The sequence below is a fragment of the Puma concolor genome, chromosome D2 (genome assembly GCF_028749965.1).
Source record: "Puma concolor isolate L17-30 chromosome D2, mPumCon1.1.hap2, whole genome shotgun sequence".
NCBI lineage: Eukaryota > Metazoa > Chordata > Mammalia > Carnivora > Felidae > Puma > Puma concolor.
In genome coordinates, this window is record NC_141677.1 from 60,690,444 (window position 1) to 60,707,362 (window position 16,919).

General features: G+C 59.6%; 1 protein-coding gene across 2 annotated transcripts; it reads left to right on the forward strand.

Moving 5' to 3' along the window:
• Positions 1-22: 22 nt before the first annotated feature.
• Positions 23-6,464, forward strand: TLX1 (T cell leukemia homeobox 1). 2 transcript variants are annotated; one of them, XM_086680670.1, is made up of 3 exons: positions 23-947; positions 2,911-3,148; positions 5,387-6,464. In XM_086680670.1, exons 1-3 carry the CDS (start codon positions 365-367, stop codon positions 5,607-5,609), a joined length of 1,044 nt encoding a protein of 347 aa, XP_086536796.1. In that variant the 5' UTR covers positions 23-364; the 3' UTR covers positions 5,610-6,464. The 2 variants fall into 2 exon arrangements, with proteins under 2 accessions (XP_086536796.1, XP_086536797.1); XM_086680671.1 differs by having other exon boundaries at positions 60-947; positions 2,947-3,148.
• Positions 6,465-16,919: the final 10,455 nt, after the last annotated feature.

Below are 16,919 nucleotides of genomic sequence, written 5' to 3' on the forward strand. Positions count from 1 at the left end.
CTCTCCGCCCCTCCCCCGCGCTGTCATTCACCCCGCTCCTCTCCACGCACAGCCAATGGAGAGACCCGGCCGAAACGGCTAGGCTCGCTTGCACCGGGCTTTTTCGCCCGGTGATTGATGTCCCAGAGTCAACATCGAGCTAGCAGACGGAGAGGGGAAGGAGCAGCCTGAGAGGGGAAGAATACGGCGCCCCCTCTCTCCTTCCCCTCCCCCCTACTTTAGCCCTCTGCGCACTTCGCCTCCAAGTCTCCGCGCAGCCAGGAGCGGCTGCCGCCTCCGCGCCCCTGCGCGCTGCCCCCCGAGCCAAACACAGCGATCGCCGCCGCCCAGGCCCCCCCCCGCGGGGCCGGGGCCGGGGGCCAGCATGGAGCACCTGGGTCCGCACCATCTCCACCCCGGCCATGCGGAGCCCATCAGCTTCGGCATCGACCAGATCCTCAACAGCCCGGACCAAGGCGGCTGCATGGGGCCCGCCTCGCGCCTCCAGGACGGAGAATACGGCCTTGGCTGTTTGGTTGGAGGAGCCTACGCTTACGGCGGCGGGGGCCCCGCGGCCGGGGCGGGGGCCGGGGGCGCGGGGGCCTATGGTGCCGGCGGCCCGAGCGGCCCTGGTGGCCCTACTAGCGGCGGCGGCGGCGCCTGCAGCATGGGCCCGCTGGCTGGCTCCTACAACGTGAACATGGCCTTGGCGGGCGGCCCCGGTCCGGGAGGCGGCGGCGGCGGGGGCGGCGGCGGCGGCGGCGGCGGGGGGGCGCTGAGCGCTGCAGGGGTGATCCGGGTGCCGGCTCATAGGCCGCTAGCTGGAGCGGTGGCCCACCCCCAGCCTCTGGCTACCGGCTTGCCCACCGTTCCCTCCGTGCCTGCTGTGCCGGGTGTCAACAACCTCACCGGGCTCACCTTCCCCTGGATGGAGAGTAACCGCAGATACACAAAGGACAGGTTCACAGGTGAGTCCGGCCGGCGCGCGCCCCGCCTGGCCGCGGCCCGGGCTCTGCGCTACCTTTCCCCTGCCCGGTGGCTCCCCGCAGCCCTCCTCTACGCACCAGGTTACCCAGCTCCTCTCGGTGCTTCCCCCGAGTTCAGCAGCCTGCCACCTTTCCACGCTCGCGGAATCGTCATGCTCGAAGAGTTCTCCCGTCCTGGGCCCCTCTCCGTCCCTCCCGCAGGACCCCTACTCTGCAAAGCGCTCCCTGATCCCCTCTCGGAGTCGCTGGGTTCAGTGTCGCCGAGGGAAGGGGGATGTAGCTTCGGGACTACCTTTCACCCCGGCATTTGGGGCTCGGGAATCTTGGAGAAAGGGGCCCGATGTGAACAAACTGTTTTTTCCGTCCGGGCCAACGTTCTCTGGCTGAGGCGAAGAGCCCCAGAATCAGACGCTAGGAAAGAACAGGTTCCCCACCTCTCGTCCCCCCCCCCCCACAAACACGCTCTCAAACACACCACACACACCACTTCACTTCGCGCTCCGAGCTCCAGTGTCGGTTGCGCTTGACGGGCCGGCAGAGGCCCGAAGCCTGAGTAAAGCAGCAGAGCTGGTGGGCCCTCTTTCCCGGACTGCGGGCTTCGTCCAGGTCGGTGGCAGCGTGAGGCTGAGCCTCCCGGTTCATTTTCGTTCGGTCCCGGCCTGGCGTCCTCCCCTCTGGGCCCAGCCCTGTTCCCTCCAGTGTGAATAATGCACCGGCCTGACCGGCGATCGATCCGCGGCGGCCCAAGGACAACTCCTGGGACGATTACGCACTCCGCGGCGGCCGACTGCAGCCCTCTCCGCTGCCTGCTCCGCGCCTTCCTCCGCTCGCTCCGGCTCCCTCCGCTCTCGCTTCCGCTCTCGGCACTCAGCTCTCGCTCACGCGCGGGCCCCTTGCTTCGGCCTCACTTCCAGCTACCCCTTAGCATTCCTGGGATCCGAGGCGAGGATCCTCGATCCTCCCGCCGAGCCCAGCTCCCAAGCCCGCTGAGAAGTAGCCACGAGTTGAGCCTGGGTTCCTGGCTGGGCCTTAGAGGCGGCGGGAGGTACTGGCCGCTGCCGATGGCGATGGCGAGGTGGGACTCCCATGGGGCTCGGGCTCCAGGGCCCAACGGTGGAAAGGAGTTAGGGGGTCAGCAGAGGCAATACAGCCATTCTGCCCTGGGCCTCCAGGAAGGACCCGGTACTCAAGGGACCCCAGGACCCCAACCTAAGTCCTCTCAGGCCTGGGGAGGCAGAGCCTGCTGGCCATTCCACTCCCCTGCCCACCAGGCCAGTCCAGTCTTGAAGGGCCCTGATGGAACCCTCAGCCTGGAACCCACTGGTCTTAGGTCTCTGGTGAAAGCTGTTCCACACAGGGCCTACCTAGGGGAGCCACCGGCCACCCTAATCTGGCTTCAGGCCCCAAGAAGGTTCTGAGGAAGTGAATGACTGTCACCTTGTGTTGCCCTGTGTCCTGTATGTGTCTGCTTGTGTGCCTGTCTGTCAGGCCGGGTGTATAGATAGGCAATTTGCCCCTTGGTATGTGATGTGTCTGTGTATGTTGCTGTGTTGGTGGCGGCTCAGGCCAAGACCCAGGGTTCCCCCACCCCCACCCCCACCCCCGCCTTGATCAGGTGCGGCTTCAAGCTGCTGGGCAGCTTCCTGGAGCAGTGGGGGGCTTCGACCTTTAGCTCGCCTCAGACAAGCCCCTCAAGGAGACTGGCTTGGGCACGAGGGAGCCCGGGGCTAGGGAGGCCTCCGTGGCGGCGGCGGCGGCGGCGTCCGCCTGGCGGGCGGGAGGGGGCCGTTTCTCGCCGCGGGCTTGGAGCTGAGGGCTGACGGGAGGATCGCGGCCGCGTTCCTGGGGTCTGGCCTCTGCGCTCGCTGATCGCGGGGAGTCGGGCCTGGGACGCCTCCTGACGCTCTGCCGCTTGCCTCTGCCGTCTGTCTGTCTCCCGCTCCAGTGGCCCTCTCACCCTTCACTGTAACACGCCGTATAGGTCACCCCTATCAGAACCGGACGCCCCCCAAGAAGAAGAAGCCGCGCACGTCCTTCACGCGCCTGCAGATCTGCGAGCTGGAGAAGCGCTTCCACCGGCAGAAGTACCTGGCCTCGGCCGAGCGCGCCGCCCTGGCCAAGGCGCTCAAAATGACCGACGCGCAGGTCAAAACCTGGTTCCAGAACCGGCGGACGAAGTGGAGGTGAGCGCGCGCGGGGCGGGCAGTTCTCAGCCCCCGGGGTCTCTCCTGGGGCGCTCACGCCCCCTCCGCTCTCAGGCTTCTGATCGGTTCCCTGCTAGGCTCGCCAGGAACCGGGAGCAGCCGAGGCCGATGCCCGGGGTGGGGCTGGAGAGCCCCCGCTCTGTTTTACCGGAGGCTTCTTGGCTTTCTGACCGTTATGCTCAATGCTGGTGTAGACGCGGCTGGTCACCGCCGCTGCTTGGGGAACCTGCGGGGTTAGAGCACAGTCAGTCCTTGCAGTCCGGGCTTTGGCAATCAGTGAACGCTGAGGGACTTTTTTGTTTGCACAAAGTAGCGCTTACAGACATGCCTCCTCCGTCCCGGAGACTGGAGGCCGGATGGCCTGCGCCTCGTTTCTGCCGCCCCAGAGAGGGCTCCTGGCGGAGCTGCCGGGCCCCAAACCCGGAGCCTGGGCCCCTCTGACTCCCTCCTCCCCGGACACTCAGCCAGGCCCTCACGCAGCCGGTCTCCCACCCTGGAAGAGGAAAATCAATCCGTACCGGCTGCAGCGGGGTTTTGGAGAGTCCCACTGAAAGGGGGATCAATTAGGAGCAGATGGGTGTGTGTGTTTGTGTGTGTGCGGGCGCACGCCACACACACATTTACCCTTCTCCCGTCACACACCCAGTACACTAAAATCCCCCCACCACGCATACATCTCTCTCTCTCTCTCTCTCTCTCTCTCTCTCTCTCTCTCTCTCTCAACGTCCCACACTCCTAGGCAGCCTTACTCACCGCAAGCACCGGCGCTTTCTCCAGCTGTACCCACTTGCACCCCTCCCGCACATCTGGCCCGCATACTTGGTTCCACAAGTTTGGTTCCAGAAGTTTCTCACTAGCTCAGGCCTCAGGGGGGAGAGCGCAGGAGAGTCTGGGCGACGTCCACGGCGCCGTGGCCCAGTGGGCCTAGCGCTGGAGGAAGGAATTGGAGTTTCCTCTTTTTCTGAACGAAGGCGAGGGATCTGCCCGGGATTCCACTGGCGTGGCTTCCACAGGAAGCCGCTGCCCCCACGGCTCTGCCTCCACCCCATTCCTGTCGTTGGGGAAGAAATGGAGTATATGGCTTCAGACCTCTGGGATCTAGTTAAAGAGGTAGCTAGGGCCGGCAGAGCAGGGGTGTGGGCACTGGTGTTCCCAAGGCCCCACCAGGGCTGCAGCCTGGGCGAGAGGAGGGAGCGAGGCACGTCCCTGGAAGGCTCTGGGATCACCGAGAGTGTCAGGCAAAGAGAAGGGAAGGGGCAAAGATAAACACCCCACCCCAGGGAGAAAAGGAAAAACCAGGCAGCTTGAAGAAGCCTTAGGGTAATAAAAGAAAGCAATGGATGACTAAACCTTCATTTTCGTTTCAAACAAATTCTCTTAATTCTGAGAGAACGAAGAGGGTGGGGTGAGAGACAACAAGAGAGAAGGACACAAAGCCGAAAAGGAAGAGAAAGGCTCAGGCAGTTTGAAATGCAGGAAAGAAGGGGAAGGCGAGACACGGAAAGACGCGCGGAGCTAAAGGCAAGAAGGGGCGGCGGGCAGGAGGCCGGCGTCCACCGCTGGGAGAGGCCCTCGCCGGCTTCGCGCGGCTTCATCGATCGCCTACAAATTGCTTCTGGAGGCCCCCGGGACTCCCATTAGGTCTGTCCACCTTAGAGACAGACGTTTGATCTCAGTTGACGGGGTGGAGGGGAGGCATTAAATGGAATAAGTGAGTCATCGCCTCCCTGGACCGCCTCGGAGAAAGGCGCTGGTCCGGCGGGAGTCCCGGCAGGGCACAGGGCTCGGCCCAGGAGGTAGGAAGGCTGGGAGAGTTTCGCAGAGAAGAGAGGTCTGGCAAAGCAGCTCGAAGGCAATCCACCGGCTCCCGCCTCTGCCCTGGACTGCTGGGGAGGGTGAGGCGCCTCAGGCTTGGCACCGCAGAGCTGGGGAGAGACGAGATGCCACCCTACCCCTGGCTGCGCCCTCCGAGGCTAGTGGGACATGGGGAGCTCCAGATGCTTGGGCCTGGCGGATTTCCCCACAGCTCCCCCGGGGATCCTGCGCTCCATTTACTTGTGGGGTTTCCAGTCTGTGTCGGAGTCAGGACCCTCAAGATTGGGGTGTGTGTTAAAGGGGCCCAAGATGGAGTTGGGGGCTGTGAAGGAAGCAGTGCTCGTCCAGGCTGTTTCCCGGGAGCGCGCTGGAAGCGTCGGTAACGGCTTGTCCCCGGTGCAGGCGGCAGACCGCGGAGGAGCGTGAGGCTGAGAGGCAGCAGGCGAACCGGATTCTCCTGCAGCTGCAGCAAGAGGCCTTCCAGAAGAGTCTGGCGCAGCCCTTGCCCGCCGACCCGCTATGCGTGCACAACTCTTCGCTCTTCGCCCTGCAGAATCTGCAGCCGTGGTCTGACGACTCCACCAAGATCACCAGCGTCACGTCCGTGGCGTCCGCCTGCGAGTGAGCCTGCCCGCTCTGCCCGGAGAGAGCCCGGGTCCAGCCGAGGGGGTCGCGGGGGCTGAGAGCCGGGACTCTCTCCCACCCCCTCCTGCTTCAGACTGTGCGCGGGAGGGGAACGTGGTGCCCCCTGCGCTCGGCGCCGACGCTGTTTTCTCTTTGGTGGGGGGGAAAAAAGAGCGGGAGACAGGGACACGCGACCTCGTTCCAGACGCCTAAGTGGTCCCGCGCCCCCCTGGAACTGTTCAGAGTCCTCTCAGTTTACGTCTATTTTATTTTATTCTGATTTTTAACGTGGGACTGAGAGAGGCAGAGGACGTTGGGGAATAAGTTTCTGGGGTCCTCGGAGGACAGCAGAGGCTGTCATTTGAACTTGCTCTGGGAAGAACTCCTCTGTATTCCACTCCCCATCACACGTGGACGCCCGCAGGCCCACACAGAGGCGATTTCACGGTCTCTGGTGGTGTCACCCAGAGCCAAACACAGAGGACCTACGACAGAGTGTCATGCACACATAGGGCCATCGCCTTCACACCCTTGACTCTCACTGTCAGGCATAAGCTAGGGGTGACCCAGCTGCATTGTGAACAGCATGGCACTTCTCACAAACACGAGGCTACGGCCACACTGTGACACACTACCCCACACACGACAGCGTCACGGCCCTCCAGGCCCCCATCACACATCCTAGCCGCACCCAGGTACGCACAGGCAGGTTTTCACACAGACTCAGCCTGCTTCTCCAGATCCTGTTCCTACGGGGAGCTTAAGTTATGCACTTATAAGGTGTTTTCTGTGTAACCATTTTATAAAGTGCTTGTGTAATTTATGTGAAAAAATAATAAAACCCTCCGGATCCGGAGTCAGGGCTACCTGCTCCTTGCTGAGCCCAGCACCTTGCAGCTACTTGGGTTTGGTGTGAAATGGTGCTGCTGGGGCAGCTGCTGCTGTCTGGGCATAAGGGACACCCGGGGACCAGAACCTGCAGGTCCTGGAGAGAGGGAAGGAGGGGGACAGAGAGAAACAGACCTGAGGAAAGGAAGGAGTGCCAGGCTCTCCTGGGACGCGGATGCTTGAGAAGATACACTGTCTTTGGGCGTGAGGGTTGCGCGTGTGTGCATTGTGTGTTTGTGATGGCATGGGCCTTCGGGATGTAACCGATCGTGAATGTAACAGTGTTTAAGCGTGTCATTGTGTTGGCAACTATTGTTACGTGCTTGTCTCTGCTTAAGTCGCAAATCGAAACTAGCATCATACGCACGAACTTGCGGTGGTCTGTGTGACCATGTGCGAATGGGATTGTGTCTTCCGGGGTACCGGGGACCACCCACACAAATCTGTGACTGTGTATGACTCCCGTGTCAGTGTGTGTGAGAGTACATGTGAGTTTCTCCTCGTGAATCCTTTTTTGTGTTAAATGTGCGAATGTTTGTAATCGTGAATCACCCGTAATGGTGTGAATACACTTGTGTGTGATATGTAATCATGTGCGACATGTAATCATATATGAGATGTGTATTTTACTATATATACTTGTGTGTGACAGTATATAATGGGGGAATGAAGTAGAGAGTGTGGATCGTCGTGGGTGACTGTCCCTGTCGGTGAGTGTGTGTGATTGGTTGTGATTGAGTGGGTGTAGTTGCGCACTGCTGGTGTGGGGGGGTCTAAGGGTGTGTGATGCACGGGGGGGGGGGGGTACTAACATCTGCTAGGAGTTCCAGGGTTCTAGGCCCTTCCTCAGTAAGCCCCACAGGTTGGAGCACAGTGAGTCAGTAATTGGGCCAGGATCCTGTAGTGCTCTTAGTAGGATTTTCTGGCTCCCAGCACTAGCCTGGCCTAGTAGAGATCTGAGTAAGTGACTTCCTAGGGACCTTCAGGGGGCCCCACACCCACTCCAGCCAGGACAGCAGCCATGGGACACAACACTCCCTGTAACATCCAGTCCCCCTGCCTATGAGACCAATCTCAGGTGCACAAAACTGACTTGTTTTTTCTGAAAGAAGCTAGGTGGTGGAGGCTCTGAGGACATGCCATCCTGGGGGAATTAAGTGTGTGGGGGGGGGGGAGATAGGCTCTTTCTTTGGGATGGGAGTGTGACAGAACTTGGTGGCTAGAAACTAGAAGGGAGTGGGTGTGGGACTTGTTCAGGTATACAGAGCTATGTTGGGGGGAGGGTGCAGAGTCACAGAAACCTTCGGAGACACTCTCCTTCATCCCTGCCCAGGCCGCCATCCTGGACTTGCCATGCCACGGGGGTGGGGGACAAAGCCCAGCAGCCTCCCAGCCTAGTAGGCCCAAAGGGAAATTCGACTGGGTGGGGCCGTGCTTATCCATCCCTCATGTGGCCCCCCTTGGAGCCTGATCTCCTCAGGAGAAGAGGATTCTGGGTCCAAAGGACTAAGGCTGGCCCTCCCGCCCCGCCCCCCAGGCCCTTTGGGTGACCAGGCAGGGCCCTGACATGCAGTTTGCCTTGGGGAGAAGGTTCTGGCCACAACACGGGGTCTGCAGCCCGCCTCCCGCCTGCACCGTCTGAAACACCCAGGACCTGGCCAGGAGAAATCCGGAAATGGCCTCCCGGAACCACCAAATTCATTTCCTTCTGCCTGGGCAGGTCTAGCTGATCCCTCCTGTCCTGCAGGGACTGGAGCTGCCAGGCCCGTACCTTCTCCGTTTGGCGGGGTATCTTCTCCATTTGTCTGTAGGACGCACCTTCAGTGCACCCCCCCCACCCCCGTCAGATTCCAGAGTTTGTGAACTTCAGTGGAGACTGGGGCCTTCCTCCCACCTCCCAATCCTGGAGACCCCCTCGAGAGGCTGCTGGCCCCAGAGACTATTGGATATTTTCTGGCCACGGACTGTCCAGCTGAGTCAGGAGTGGGGAGCCTCTGCCCGGAACAAACCCAACCTCCCCAGCAGGCTCCAATCCAGGTTCTTCCCCAGAACCCTTCGCCCCCTTTTACAAAACAAACTGCAAAATTAGGCATTATACACCCCTCCCCGAAATACCTTCTACCTCCCTGATCTTCACAAACAGCTAAGGTTCACCCTCATAACCACGCGGGCGTATGCCCCCTCCGCCCTACCGCTCTCCGACCCCGTCCAGCTTGTCGGGGACTCGCGTGGAAGTGGGCATCCCGCATGCCGGGCTCCCGGCCCTGGAGGTCACCCGGCTCCGCGCGCGTCGGCTCTCGGCGCTCGCTGGCTGCGGGAGGCCAGGGTCGCGCTCTCTCCAGGGGCCCCTCCCACGCGCCCAGGCCCTCGGGGGAGACGTCCCTGGGGTGCCAGACTCCCAGGGGCACCGAGGCTCTTAGAGCCCAGGGGCCGCGCAAGACTCCCCCGTCTCCACCGGGAATTCGTTGGGACCGAATCTCGGGCGAATCCCGCATCGGCCGAGGCCGCGCAGCGGGGAAAGGCCAGGATGGCTCGGGGGCCCGCCGGGGGCAGCTGAAACCGCACACCCCGGCCCCTGGTGGGGGGAGGGGGCGGAGGCTGGTGGAGAGGGGGCTGCGAGGGTCACAGTCAGGGCCAAAGACCCGCAGCAGAAAGCTCACAACTCCCGGCTGGCCACCGCGCCTGCCGGAAATGGTCGTTTCTGTTCAGAAATTGAAATGGAACTCAGTGTCCGAATAACTGTGAAGAGAGGTGCGGAAAGAGAAGAGGAATTAACGAACCTGCCTGAGCAGAAAGATCGGCTTCCTTCCTTGGCTTGAGTGAGCTCACTGCCCGGACCAAATTGCGGGGCGAGTGAGCCCTGAGCTCCGGCTCAGACCAGGCGCAGCCCAGCGAGGTGGCTGAGTGGGTGGTGGCCCGTGGGGCCCAGAAACCCAGGCAGGGCTGGGGTCCTAGAGGCCTGTGTTGTGCCGCCGGTGGTACACAGAGAATCTGGCTCAACCTGTTAACTATAATAGCGGCTTTGTGCCGATCTGTGCTTGGGGGCTGTGTGGGCACGGCCTGAGCACTGCCTTGTGACGTCCCTACTGTGGTGGCAGGTGTGGGGTTTGCCCTGGGCCCAGGACCCAGATGGGCATCCTGCTTATGGTGTGCTTGCAGGAGGGCAAGGTGTTTCCAGGTGTATGAGACTACTACTAAGAGGGACCTCCCTCCGGGCTGGGCAGAGCTGGCGCAGTTGGGAATCGGAGGCAATGCCGTGGGAGGTGCCGAGCTGGGGCCCCGGGGCTGCCTTGAGGGCCCCTCAGACCAGTTGCGGGAGGAAACCCCTTCTCTCAAGCTCCCCCCTCGTGCCCATCTTCACACACTTCTCACTCCCACGCAGTCCTTGGAGTCTTGCTCCCTAATCAGCTCAGAGTTTGGAGCCTCACGGCCAGGCCGCTGCCCTGGCAACTAACGCGAGTCACTTCGGCTTTTCCCGCGTGGCTCGAATTCTTTGCCCAATGCCAGCCCAGGGAGGCCCCTGGCACCGCTCCCCTGCACCCACGCCTGGACTCCTTATCCTGGGGAGCCCGATGAAACAAGCTGAGCGAGGGCTAGATCCGGTTCGGATTTTCCAAAGAAATCAGAGCAGAATCTTAAGATAGTGTGTTCGATGGAGAGGGTGGTGGTGGGTGAGTGAGTGGAGGAAGCGGTGGGTGCTCATGTTGTGTTGGGAGGGGTGCCTACGGACTCATCTGCTCGGTCACAGCCTGCATCGCTGTGGACAACCTCACATACCTCCACCCTCTGCGCGACCCCTGGGGTGTGCGATGTGGCACCAGGGCAGGGAGCTACAGGTGTGCGGGTGCTGGGCACACACACTCTCTAGTGCTGGCATTCTTAGTTCCCTCAAACTCGCGGCGGTCCCGACCCCAAGAGGCTCCTACCCGCGGTTACCACCACCCCACCCCACCCCACCTCGTCGAGGGCACTCCCCTTCCCCACACCCCCTCCCCCTGCCCGGAGTGAGGAGGGCCTAACTTGACTGCCGGCGGCTTGGGGGTGGGGATTTCCTAGGCCCGCGCTTCCGCCGCCCGCCCCCGGGCTCCAGCGAGCGCTGAGGCTGGGCTTGGGGCCCGCGGGCCGCCCGGGATTCCAGCCGAGGACCCTAGCCAGGCTCAGAAGGTCCAGCGGTCGCCGCTTCCTCCCTGAAGCCTATGGAAATCCGGCCTCCCTTTGTGTGCAAGACGGCTGTTAAGGGCTGGGGGACAAAGGGGGCGCAGGCCCCCCCCACTGCTGCGTGTCACCCTAAGGAGGGCTTTGGTGGAAGCTGCTCCTTCCCCTTCAGGTTTTCAGCCCTTTAGTCCCAGAGCCCACGTATCTTCCGTTCCTTCGGGAGGAGTCGCAAGACCCGAAAGCTGGAGGCGGCGGCGACTTAATAACCACCCAGAAGTGGGAGCCGGACCGGAGGCTCCAACACGGAAACACAGGACAAGTGAGTTCCGGGCGCCCTCTAGGGGCCGCGCGGGGAGAGGCGCTTTGAGTCAGGGCCCTGGAAGCCAGCCCGTGGTCTGAGGGACCCTTGGGAGTGCTGGGGCGGCTGCCCCCGCCCTTACAATAGTGTAACGATAATAATATTAATCAGCAACAATGTGGAGTGCTTGCTCTGTTCAAGGCACTGAACTAGTTTTTAAAAGTACTAATACAGCCCTAACAACTACCCTATGAGTTGCGTGGTATATCATCCCACTTTATAGGCAAGGACAATGAAGGTCCAGAGAGGTTAAGCAACTTGCCTGAGAGCACGAAGTTGCTAAATGGGGCCGGTATCCCAACCCAGGGTCTAACCCGAGCCAGGGTCTCGGGGAGGGATGGCTGAGTCCAGGGGAGCGGTGGATTTGAGGAGAACTGGAGATGAGACCCCCACGAGGCTTCTCAAGGGATTTCTCGTATTGTGGAGGGAGCTCTTCGCCCAGAGATCCACTGGGACATTGCCTTCTAGGGCTCTGGAAATATCACCTCCAATCCACTCCGGTCCGCTGGGCCTCCTCCATCTCTGACTGTCCCCTCCACCCCTCTAGGACCCACCCTGGAGCACTGTCAGACCTGTGAGACCTTCTCCTCCTTCTTCCCCATACTTAGCTGGCATCCACCCTCTGGGCCTTCCCAGCCTGGGCTTGCCACCTTCCAGGAGCCCTCCGGGATTGGAAGGAGGTTCTTGGCACTTCTATCCCCCTCCCTTCGTCTGAGCCAGTGGGGGCGGGAGAATTCAAACAGGTAAAAAATTTAAAATAGAAGCAAATGAATCACCCTTTATTAGACAAAGGAATGGAGAACCAGGAAGGAAAATCCCTCCTCTCCTTTTACATCTGCTCTGTGCAAAGCCTATAGTTCTGGGTTGGAGAGTGGGGGAACAGGCTGGGGTGGGTAGGAGGGTGCAGCCTGAAGTTCAGAGAGGGGGTTATTTTCACCATTTAGACATTCAGACAGAATATGAAAAGAGAACACAACCTTCCCTTCTTCTCTGCTTCCTCCAGAGTTGTGGAGTGGGGAGGAGTGTAGGGGGAGTGTCCCAGGGGATGCTCTTTTATATACATTATAAGGTGTATTCATTTAAAGTAAGTTCCATGCTCAACATTGGGGCTTGAACCCATGACCCTGAGATCAAGAGTTGCATGCTCTACTATTAAGACAGCCAGAGCCCGCCCTTCCTTTCCCTCTTTCTTTCTTTCTTTCTTTCTTTCTTTCTTTCTTTCTTTCTTTCTTTCTTTCTTTCTTTCTTCTCTTTTTTAATTTTTTTATATTTTATATATAAAAATATAAGTTTATTTATTTACTTACTTACTTATATACAAAGGTATATTCCTTTGTATATAAATAGCTCCTGCCAATGTCTTAAACTTGAACATGTTGGAATCACCTGGGGATCTTGTTAAAACTCAGATTCTCATTTATTACATCTGGGGTGGGTCTGGATCCCGAATTTAGAACAAACTTCATATGCTGCTGATGTTGCTTAGAGGATCAAAATCCTAAACTACACCCTTTGTCTGAGATCTAATCCTGGGTTCTCAAACTTGCCTGTGACATATGGCCTGCAGCCTTATTTTATTGCCCAAGAGCATTTTTCCACTTTAAAGAAGTGAAATCTGGGGGCGCCTGGGTGGCTCAGTCGGTTAAGCGTCCGACTTCAGCTCAGGTCATGATCTCGCGGTCCGTGGGTTCGAGCCCCGCGTCGGGATCTGTGCTGACAGCTCAGAGCCTGGAGCCTGTTTCAGATTCTGTGTCTCCCTCTTTCTCTGACCCTCCCCTGTTCATGCTCTCTCTCTCTCTGTCTCAAAAATAAATAAACGTTAAAAAATTTTAAAAAAAGAAATGAAATCTGTAGACACAGTTGATACCCCTTCTGATATGTTTTAAAATACACTCTCCCCTATACCACAGGCCGAACCCATCCCTGTTATCCTGTGTCCTGTCCTCCTCCTTCCCTGTCACTGACTAGGGCCCCTCGGAGCCCCCAGTTCCTCTCCATCTGCACCTGTCCCTCTTTCTAAAATCCTCTTTCACACCTAGGCGGCTGCTGAAGCGACTTTGGACATCAGCCTAGGTTTTGAGCTCGACTTCTCTGCTTTCTAACCTCAGGCAAGTTAAATTTTAGGAGCCTACCGTTTCCTAGCCCAAATTATAGGGCCAACCCTTCCCCTGATTACCAAAGGGATTAAGGAGATAACGCAGATAAAAACGCTCGTCTCTTGGGAGGTACTCCTGGAAAGGCGCAGGGCACCCCAGAGTGGCTTGACCTGATTTTTTTCTACCCACCCGGCAGGGTGCAGGCGGTAGGAGGCGGGTCCTACAAACTGCGGGCCCCGCCCTCCCCCCCTCCCTCATTCCCAGACCCTTGATTTGCTGGAGAAAGTAGAGTGGCGGCCCTCCTGGGCGCTGGGAAGGGAGGCTATTGTGTATTAGGTGCTTTACCCGCCCCTCCTCCCAGCAAGGAGCAAATGAGCGAGTTCTGGCTTTCACTGGGCCCAACTGTCCGGGGGCGGGGCAGGCGGGTGGGGAGAAAGCCGGTACTCACCCTGCCAGGCTGGGTGGAGACCTTAGGGTGAAGACCCACCCAACCCTGGAGCCCTCCCCGCCCCCAGGCGCCCGGCAGAGGTGGGGTCGTTGCAGAGCAGGGCTTACCGGCCCCCTCACACACCCCTCCGAAAGTGTGCACAGTTTCACTCTGTCGGTGTCAGGCTGAAGCCGTGTGTCCGCACAGGGCGACAGTCCTGTTGCCTGTCTAGACATTTACCTCCTTGTTCCCACAGATGTCTTGGTTACACACGGGCTGCAGTCCCAGATCTCACCCTCACATTTGCCTCCAGTCCAGGGAAACGCAGAGTGGCATGCATTCACCCATCTCTTTCCAGGTGGCCCATCAGGGGCGGGTGCCACAAGTTTATAGGAGAACGCTTAAGAGGTCCTCGCAGGGTCTTTCACCAGTTCGCTTGTCATCGGGGAAAGCCAGCTCCAGCACGCTGGCACGCTTGTTCAGGAGCCTGGGCCTGCGAGCTCACGCTCAGTCATACACTTTTTAATTTTTTTTGGAGAGAGATGGGGGGGGATGGGAAGGGGGGAGAGAGAGAGAGAGGGAGAGAGAGACAGAATCCCAAGCAGCCTCCACTCTCAGCACGGCGCTGATGCAGGGCTCGATCCCACGACCCTGAGATTATGACCTGAGCCAAAACCAAAAGTCAGACGCTCAACCGACTGAGCCATCCAGGCGCCCTATCAGCTGTATACTCTTGAGCCCATTTTATATCCACAAGCTTTGACTTCTTTCCCTTTCTTACCGCAGGCCAGAAATTGGGCTTTTTCAGGTCAGCACCGGAGCGGCATCGTTACTGAACTGGGGCGGATTCAGCGGAGGGGTGGGCAGGAGGAGGGGGGGAAGACAGTTTATTAACCCCAAAGAAGTCCCAAGTCAACTCTGCGTTTTTATCTACTGCCCTTCGCTAGAGTGAGGTGCCGTCCCGCCGCTGCACGCAGAGCCCTGGCCCGCGCAGGCGCCCCACGGGCGGTTTACAGCGCTGGTGACAGAGCCAGCCTAGACCCGGCGGGAGAGCCTTCTCGGTTAGAGAAAATGAGGGGCGGCGGTGTGTGAGAGATGCGATGTTTCTCCATCGGGGGTCGGCTGAAACAGCAGATCCTTGGGAGGCCTGGGCCCTTTGGCTGCACAAACCGAGCAGCACCTTCAGTTCGAAGGAGGCGCCCTGGAGTGGGTTCCACTGCCCCCCCACCCCCGGCAGTCTGGCCCCCTCACTTGTGCGGGGCGTCACTCCCAGCTCCCAGCCGTCCACAGGACCGCAGAGAGCGGCCACCTGCGCGGAGCTGGCCCGCGGTGCGCTCGCGACAGCCGGGGGGCGTGGGGAAAGCTCTACTTCCGGCGTGCGGGCGGCCTCAGACTTGCCCCGGCCCCAAAGCTCCGCGGAAGGCTCGGTGGGGAAGGGTAGTCAAACGATTCAGAAGCAACCGGACTGTGGGGGCCCGGAAGGCAAAGGACACTCAGGCAGGGGGTGCCGGGGTTGGAATGTACCAGAAATGCAAAAAGGAGGAGAAACGGGACTCTCCTTTTGAAGCGGGGCCGGCCATCCGGGAAGAAAACGCAGCCTGCGTCCACCTGCTTGGTCCCGACCACTCCGCAGACTCGAGCCTCCACCCAGCCGGGGCCTGGGGCCTGGAGCCTGGCCCGGAGAGGTGCAGGCCTCCCCGCCCGGTCGCCAAAGCGGCTGGAGAATTCCGCAAACCGTTTCCTCCGCAGTGTGTCCCTGTCCCTCAGCTCCACCGCGTGACCCTGAGAGCGACAGACTGCGTGAGAATCCCGCCACCCCGCGCTGTCCTGGGCTGCGGAGGGTGCCGTGGGAGGTGGCGCCCTGGGCCCTGGCCGAGAAAGGCTTGTTTTTTATTCCTGCGCCCCAGGGACGCATGTCCGAGGCCGCGCCGCCCCCTCGAGACCCACCGTCGGATTCTCCTGTGGGCTTCCTCCCTTCCTGGGACCGAAGATCCGGGCCCGGGGAAGAAAGTGAGCGGTTCCCTCACTTTTTCTGCCGGCTACCGGATCCCCCCCGACCCCCCTCCAGAAATTATGGGAAAGGGGCGCCGGGCCCTGCCCTGTCGCGCCCCACGCAAGGACCGCCCGGGGCCGCGGATTCGCGCCCGCGAGTTTGCGGCAGAGACTCGAGAGCAGCGCTCCACCCGCCGCGACCTGGCACCGCGCCACCGCTCCCGGGACCCCGCCCGCCCAGCAGCAGAAAGGTAAGCGCTTGGAAACCTGTGGGAGGAGCACGGCGGCCTTTTGGGTTAGGATTCATGCTGTGGCCACGAGAAGGGCGCAGGGCTCCAGGGCGAGAACCTGGAAGGAGAGAGGCACACTTTGCCTTGGCTCTCAGTGGCAAATGAGTCCCCCCTTCTCTCCAGTCCTACCTGCGTTCTGCTCCTCTCAGGGCGAGGCTGAGAGACAAGTTCAGGTTTTGTGTGTGTGTGTGTGTGTGTGTGTGTGTGTGTGTGTGTGTGTGTGTGTGTTTAGGAGAAAGCACACCTGTGCCTGAGTGACTGGGGAGCTGCCCTGCGGCTGTGCTGTGAGGTTCAAAGGGCAGGAGTCCTGGGAGAAAAGAAGAGCCAACCCTGCCCTGACTGCTCCTCTCCAGACAGCTGGACCCTCCCTACATCTCTGCCTTCATGGCCCTTTGGTGCAGGAGTAGAGGGTAGGAGTGCTGAGTACTTTGGATCTCTGGGCTACAGGCCTGGCAACTGTCAATATCCACACCAGTTATCCGGATAAATGGGTCTTCTTAGTGACAAAAGGGACTTGTAGGAAACATCATCCCTCTCCAGCTGGTACAGGACAGAAGCCCTTCTCACCTACATGCTGTTCAGAGAATATTTTTCCATCCTAGACTACAGATAATACTCCCCTTCCTCGAATCCTTGAGTTTCTCAATGCCCATCAGTGTGTAAGTCTAGGTTCAGCTAACTCAAGAGAAAGATTAACTTATTGCAGGGATACTAAGTAGTTTACAGGATTGGTAGGAAGGCCAAAGAATTAAGGAAAATCCAATTTAGGAAATACCACAAGATCAAATGGCAGAAAATCCTGGTTAGGGCACAGCTGCTGGCATCCCTGTCTTTAGGCTCTTGACAAGAGCATCACTACGTGTAATTTCTTAAGTTTCCTCCCATCATTACTAACTTTTTTTTTTTTATTAATTTTTTTTTCAACGTTTATTTATTTTTGGGACAGAGAGAGACAGAGCATGAACGGGGGAGGGGCAGAGAGAGAGGGAGACACAGAATCAGAAACAGGCTCCAGGCTCTGAGCCATCAGCCCAGAGCCCGACGCGGGGCTCGAACTCACAGACTGTGAGATCGTGACCTGGCTGAAGTCGGACGCTTAACCGAC

Excerpts from the sequence above, each read along its gene's own strand:
- TLX1 (XM_086680670.1), top strand. The coding sequence starts at position 365 with ATGGAGCACCTGGGTCCGCACCATCTCCACCCCGGCCATGCGGAGCCC. Across the intron at positions 948-2,910 it reads CACAAAGGACAGGTTCACAG|TGGCCCTCTCACCCTTCACT; the intron begins GTGAGTCCGGCC and ends CTCCCGCTCCAG. Across the intron at positions 3,149-5,386 it reads AACCGGCGGACGAAGTGGAG|GCGGCAGACCGCGGAGGAGC; the intron begins GTGAGCGCGCGC and ends TCCCCGGTGCAG.